Raw genomic sequence first — 6,743 nt, 5'->3', positions numbered from 1 at the left:
ACATGCCATCAGATCCAACTATTTTAGGATTCTTCTCTCCGTCTTCTCGTCCTTTTTGCTCTTCTCAGACACTGGAGGCGATATGGAACGGTGATTCTGCGAGCAGCTGAAGTCTAAAGTGGTAGTGTCAACTCAGCTCGGCTAGTGGAATCATCCGACGGTCACCCATCCTTGCGCCTTTGGCTTTTTTCAGGGCTTCGTCTTCCGTTGCTCCAGCCATATATTTTACCATGCATCCCCTTTCACCACCGGCCGAATCCGCAGGTCTCGTCTCTAACAGGACTACTACAATTGGAGCCTTCATTTCTCCGTCGGCTTCGTATGATCTTCTTACGGGGGTCGGTCTCTTGAGATGACGGTGGCCGTTGTCCTCATCCGGAAATCATTCCGGTGTCAGCCTCAAGCAGGCCTGCCCTGTTGGCTTTCACCGAAGCGACTCTCACCGCCTTTGATACGACCACTCGGCTCACTGCAGCCTCCACAGGAGCACAGGAAGTGAGCTGAAAGGGAAACGCAAGGGAGATCACGCAAGGTCACTCCCGAACGACAGGGATGGGAAGGAAAAAGAAAACCAGAACTCGGGCGAAAGGACCATCTCACCGACAGGCTCTGACCACGGATCATCACACCATTTATTGAGCTCTCATCTCGACGTGCAAGTTCATGCACGCATGCACGTGTGGGTGTATGACGTGGGCCTTCTGGGCTGCAGAGACATGTATGAGTGGTAAAGCCCAATGCCATTTCACGCTACATCTTTCTTTTCTCTCTCTGCTATCCGGGGAGCATGTTCTTTAATTGCTGTACATGAAGTAATGTCGCATCGAACCAACCAAAAATGAAGTGTCACAGAATTGAGTCTCCGGTATGAATTTATTATGCTCATAGTCTTCTCGAGTTTTACGGCATTCTGTGGAGATCACCAAATGCTTCAGGCAACTGTAAAGTGAGTAACATGTCTGAAAGTACTACTACAAGGAGGCAAAGTTCCCTAAGAGCCGATCTTGCCTTATCGGAGACAAGAGGCTTAACCTGTTTGGCTGACAGCTCATATTTAGTCCAATATAAGCTTTATAAATTCACATCTCATCTCCTCTTAATTTAATCCTAATTAACATTAGAGAGAGATGTGATGATTATTAAAGACTATAAATAGGACAGTAACGAGAGTAGCAAGTGGAGAGATCTTCGCAGTAGAAAAGAGGAGAAAAAAAAGACAGAAAAACAAAAGAAAGAAAGGGAAGAAAACAATGACAACACATAAAGACTGTTTTCAATCATCAGTGTTCTCATCACAAGTTAGATCAAATCTACATTAGACTCTTGCTGTGATTACTTGGGGAGGTTTTAGATATTATGCACAGTGACATGATCCTTGTATCCCAGTTATTCTCTTGTGATTGTTGCTAGGGTTTAGGGTAAGAGATTAAAATTTATATATTCATTATTCTCGTAGTATATTATCTTTAGTTTGTCCCGTGATTTTTATTCTTTACATTGGAGGGGTTTTACAAGTATATCTTGGTGTTCTATTTGATTATAATTTTATTTAATTCCGCTGTGACCTACTAGTATTTGTTCATATACAAAAGTTATTCTATTTTATCCGACAAAAAACACTAAGCCACAAGGAGGAGACATTAGCGGTGATAACCCCGAAGGAGAACTCGGACAGAGGGCCATCTGAAAACCACTCGCCCTTTCAATTTGCGCAAAGGTATGAGTGGGAACGGACTCAAAATTGACTCAGACATGGGCCCAATAAACCGGATCAATTCCTCACTGAACCGGTCCAAGTCGCGTGAGAAGCGCTCGCGCGCCTCTGGCCGCCGCTGCGTTGCTCACCGCGTGGCCCCCCATCGCGCGCCTGCGGGTGCGTTTCACGCCGCGGTCCTCACCGCAACCCGCGCCGCTCGCCGCCTGCCCGTGGGCCCGCGTTGCTCGCCGCAACCGCACACGGCCGCCTGCGTTGCCCGCGGTCCTCACCACAACCCACGCCGCTCACCGCGGCCTTTATTGCTGCCGGCGCCTGCGCCGCTGCCCGCATTCCTTACCGCATGTTCATTTCATACAACACCACATCCAAATTAGTTCTTAAACACAACCAAGAAAGAAATGTGATTATGAGGAACAGCTCATCGTGCAAGATCGTTGGAACGAAATCAATTAAATTCAAGACATATGGCAAAAGAGGACTCATGAAGGTAAGAAAAGAGTCTCTTAGGGGATGTGATTGTCTTCTACTACTGTTTTGATACTGTTGACTTCGAGGTTCAACAGTAGTAGGGCCCATCACTGACAAAAGAGGACTTTTGAAAGGAAGAAAGGAGCTCACTGTATCCTTTTCATTGATGACTTGTCAATGAAGGTTTTGTTAAACACAAGACTAATATTTTTTGAAAATTTTCAGATATAAAAAAAATATAGTGGAGGAACAAATCGAAAAGTATGTTTGAACACTTCATACCTTGAAATTTTGGACCGATGAATTTACTATTTATTAAGTAAAAGAAGGAAGCATTCGTAAACATATAGTGTCTCACACTCAATACGATAGTGGAGAGAATAAACTGTACCATCATAGATATAGTATGACCGAGTCAAAATTGTTACTATCATTTGTCATTGAATTCAAGATACTAAAACAAAAATGAAGGAGCTCCTTTACCTCTTATTCACATTTAATTTTTTTTATTATAAATGATATATATGGGTGAACAACGATAAATTAGAACTTACGTTAAAATATTATATTTCCTTAGATTATCCCGTAAAGTTGAAATATATAGAAGTATCATTTCTTATAAACACATATTACTATGGAAGGACAAGAAGGGGGATATAAACTACGCAAAACTAATTACACATGAAGTTTTGATTCCGAAATCATCCTCTCCGCCTAAAGAAAAGAACCTATCGTCACCTATACATCTTTGAAAAATGAATAAAAGGAGAAACCACAACTGGCCGAGGAGAAGCACTCCTATAATATTGTCCTCGATCGACAAGAGATGATAGTGACATCATCATCGTCCCAGAATCCCCCAAAACCCAGTCAAACTCATATTCTACCTCAACAATCGTATCTACCGGAGGTTTACGGACGCTTGACGATCAAGAAAACAATCGTTACGAGTTTTTAGCACGCTCCATCTACCGACTCCTATTCCTCTGACATCCACTCGTGGGTCCCCCCCCGGACATGAATGAATCTAAGCTAACGACGACAGCGTGTTCTTCGTACCCCAATCTGCCCTCACAATCACCTGTTATTAGTCAATTACTTGCTCGTAAATAAATATACACACTCGGATATCGTTTCAAACCTTCATTTCAATTGCCTACGCTGTAACTTCCTCGCGTCGACCTCCACCGCACCGCAGATTAATCCGTTGGGTCGTCGTCGTTGTCGTCGTCGTCGACAAGGGAGCAAAAAAGATGCAGGACATGACAAAGAGTAATAAGGGGACTTAATTAACACATCAACCAACTTGATGGACTCTCTCATCTTCCACACCGTTCTCCCTCCCCTCGTTGTACTAAAAAACCTATGATTTCGAAATTAAAAAACATTAATCTTTGATCACCGCGGTGTGCATCCATCCTTCCACAGCGTTGACTGGGTCCACGTAAATCCTGTCTCTTTTTCTTCACCACGGACGTGGACCAACGATGCCTACCTTGTCTTCATTTAGTTACCATCCTCTCACAGACCAGACCAGATCAGAGCAGCCGCTGTTTGCTAATCTCTTCACCACTCGTCTTCTGTTTCCGGCCGGAGGCGAGCTTGGGTCTGCTTCTCTGTCGGTTCTGGTGGCAGGTGAGGTGATGGGCAGAACTCCGTGCTGCGACAGGGCGCAGGTGAAGAGAGGGCCATGGTCTCCGGAGGAGGACATGGTTCTCAAGAAGTATATAGAGGGTCATGGAACTGGTGGAAACTGGATTGCCTTGCCCCAGAAAGCAGGTTCCTCACCGCCCTGCCCTTTGAGCATTTAACCCATCCACTGTGTCTGCTGCTCTCTTTGGCTACTTTAGATATGAAATCACCAATGGCAAATACATCTCTTGGTTTACCAGATTTTATCGTGAATTTGCTCATATTCCTCCATCTATTTCTCTGATTCTTGGGTTCGGTTCGAACAAACGGAAACCCAAAACTCTCAGGTCTCAAACGTTGCGGCAAAAGCTGCCGCTTGAGGTGGCTCAATTACCTCAGGCCCGACATCAAGCACGGAGGTTTCACCGAGGAAGAGGACGACATCATTTGCGGTCTCTACAACAACATCGGAAGCAGGCATCTTCGACTTTTCTCCTTTCCTCTTCCTCTAAATTATGACTCGGTTTCCGTGTTTCCACTTTCTTGAGCGCTTCTTGGCAACTCATTAATCTGTACTAGGTGGTCCGTTATAGCTTCGCAGTTGCCGGGCAGAACCGATAACGATATCAAGAACTACTGGAACACTAAGCTGAAGAAGAGGAGGACGATGGCGATGGTGGCAGCTCAAGCACCCAGCTCAAACAACACCACCTCCATCGACACCATCGTCGACCGAATCAATGACTTTCCTAGACCGCCACCGCCATCGACATCTCCTGTAGTCATCCCAATCGTAAAGGACGAAACATACACCTGCGATGACTTTCTGAAACCTTTAGTCCCAAGTCCTCCAGCGTCAGCAACGACCGACACTGGACTTGGCTTCGGTCGCTACGATTCTCCTCCGGTGGTCGCAGGACTCGCTGGCCCCCCCAGGGTTCAGCTAAATGCGTCCGACGCTTCCTCTCTGGTTACCGTGGACGACGGCAGCCTCTATTCCGACTGGTGGACTAATGGATCGGGTGATACCGATGAGTTCTTCCTGGAGTTTGGTGGCGAGGTCCCCATGGAATTCTTGACTAGTTCCTCTGACGCCTCATTCTTCGATACCGAAACCAGATCGCAGGTCACGTAGCCTTCGTGCTACTACGTTCCGGCAGAGTATTGTGTTCTGGCTTTTCCCGTCGAAAGCCCGTGCATCATAAAGAAGGAATTTACGGCAGACTAACAGCGGCATTAGCTTCCCGGACACCATCATGTTGCTAAACTTGATCTTGTATTATCTATACTCCCCTCCTTCATAGGTCATCCAGATCTGTGGCCATCTATATTGTTCAAAAGAATTATGTTGCACTCGATCTTGCTCTTGACATCGCTGATGAGATACGCAGAGGCATGATGACACCTTCCTGTTACATAAACAAAACAGGAGTATTAATCGAGTAATTACAACTTATAAACGTGTTTCTTTTGTCATCGATCGGTGATGCGAAGAGCAGATGAGCGTCGGCAAGACTCTTTCGACTGTTCCAACTGAGGTCATCAAACTCGCGTGAGCTCAAAGCGAAAAAGCTTTTGCCATATATATGTTCACCTGTTTCTACAATTTCGAGAAGTTCTCATAGCTTCTTCAGCACATCTCTTGATCGGTTGCTTTTCCGAAGGAGAAGGAACATTAATTTGTCAGATGCCGCCTTTTTCTTGCATCCACACTTGTCAGCGAATCAATTTCGAAGAACCTTCGGTCACGCATTGCACTTGTCGAAGCCATCACTTTAGTCAGCCGCCATGACCACTTGTCTAACATAATACGTAAACAGAGCTGGACATAGATCTCGATCATATCACAGTAAAGACATCACTCCCCTCTGTTTTCTCTCTCTCTCTCTGATCGTTGGCCTGCCCACTCTACCGACTTCAAGAGAGAGAGATGAGATCATGCACTGTGCTGTCGTGAGAAATAACTCGAAGAATTGACTTGCAGAGATTTCTGTGGCTGTAGTTAAAAGAATGGAGTTGTATATAATCTTGACCACGGCGGCTGATGTTACTCTTCTATGACAGGGAACAGTAGACAAGTTCGAGAGCAACTTGTAGGATGTTGGATCCAGTCACAAGATGAGAGCAGACAAGGAAACTAAATTGCAAAGTTACGATAATTCATTTAGACCATCGCTCTCGCATTAAAACTCTCCCGGGAATTATCATTCCCTGTAAGACTTTTGTGTCGATCCATATCTCAAGTCTCTCCCGCATGGGCTGAAAAGTCATGCACTCTGACCTTGCGACCCTCACCTCCGTCCCCTGCTTCCCGGTAGTTTCTTGGCTTTTGGAATATACCACGCTCCCGTAAGAGGCGTAGACAGGGAGGTTGCTCTTCAGAAAAGGCTGGCCGTCTTTTGGAAAGTTCTTCGCCTGTGAGGGCCATATGGTTGATATATTATATTATATTATTGCTATGGAAAAGTTTGATACTGTTCACTCTCTCCAGCCGCCAGCAGAGATTTATTGCCTGTCCTGACTTTTCAAAATGCCCATCCTCCTTACTGATACTAATATTATAATCCAAAACATTATATCGTATTAATGACTGACGGTGTCTCCTAGTTTTTTCAATCATCTCCCGACTGATATTTTAGTAGAAATTATATTTTCGTATTAATGATAATATTATATGATTTTATCAATCTTTTTCTATGAACAGTAGATCGAGATATCACTCCTTATCTAACCAAAAAGGTAAAAGAGTTAATCCAAAGACATCTTAACAATCCGTTGAACGTGTTAAATGGCACACGCTAAGAAGTTGTCCTTATTAATGCTTTCACTATATATGATAAGAGCGTCTTAGCTAACACACGTCTATGTTGCTCGACACCAAAATATTAAAAATCAGGTCATAAACCAACACAAAAGAGAAAAGCAA

General features: G+C 44.6%; 1 protein-coding gene across 1 annotated transcript; it reads left to right on the top strand.

Annotated features, from left to right (window-relative positions):
- The first annotated feature begins 3,578 nt into the window (after window positions 1–3,578).
- LOC135645012 (myb-related protein Zm38-like) lies at window positions 3,579–5,175 on the top strand. Its single transcript, XM_065163038.1, has 3 exons — window positions 3,579–3,964; window positions 4,165–4,294; window positions 4,397–5,175. The coding sequence occupies exons 1-3, from the start codon at window positions 3,673–3,675 to the stop codon at window positions 4,950–4,952; spliced, it is 978 nt and encodes a 325-aa protein (XP_065019110.1). The 5' UTR covers window positions 3,579–3,672; the 3' UTR covers window positions 4,953–5,175.
- Window positions 5,176–6,743: the final 1,568 nt, after the last annotated feature.

Source organism: Musa acuminata, chromosome BXJ3-8 (assembly GCF_036884655.1).
Source record: "Musa acuminata AAA Group cultivar baxijiao chromosome BXJ3-8, Cavendish_Baxijiao_AAA, whole genome shotgun sequence".
NCBI classification, from domain to species: domain Eukaryota; kingdom Viridiplantae; phylum Streptophyta; class Magnoliopsida; order Zingiberales; family Musaceae; genus Musa; species Musa acuminata.
The sequence above is the reverse complement of the archived record's forward strand: the minus strand, read 5'-3'. Positions and strand labels throughout refer to the sequence as shown.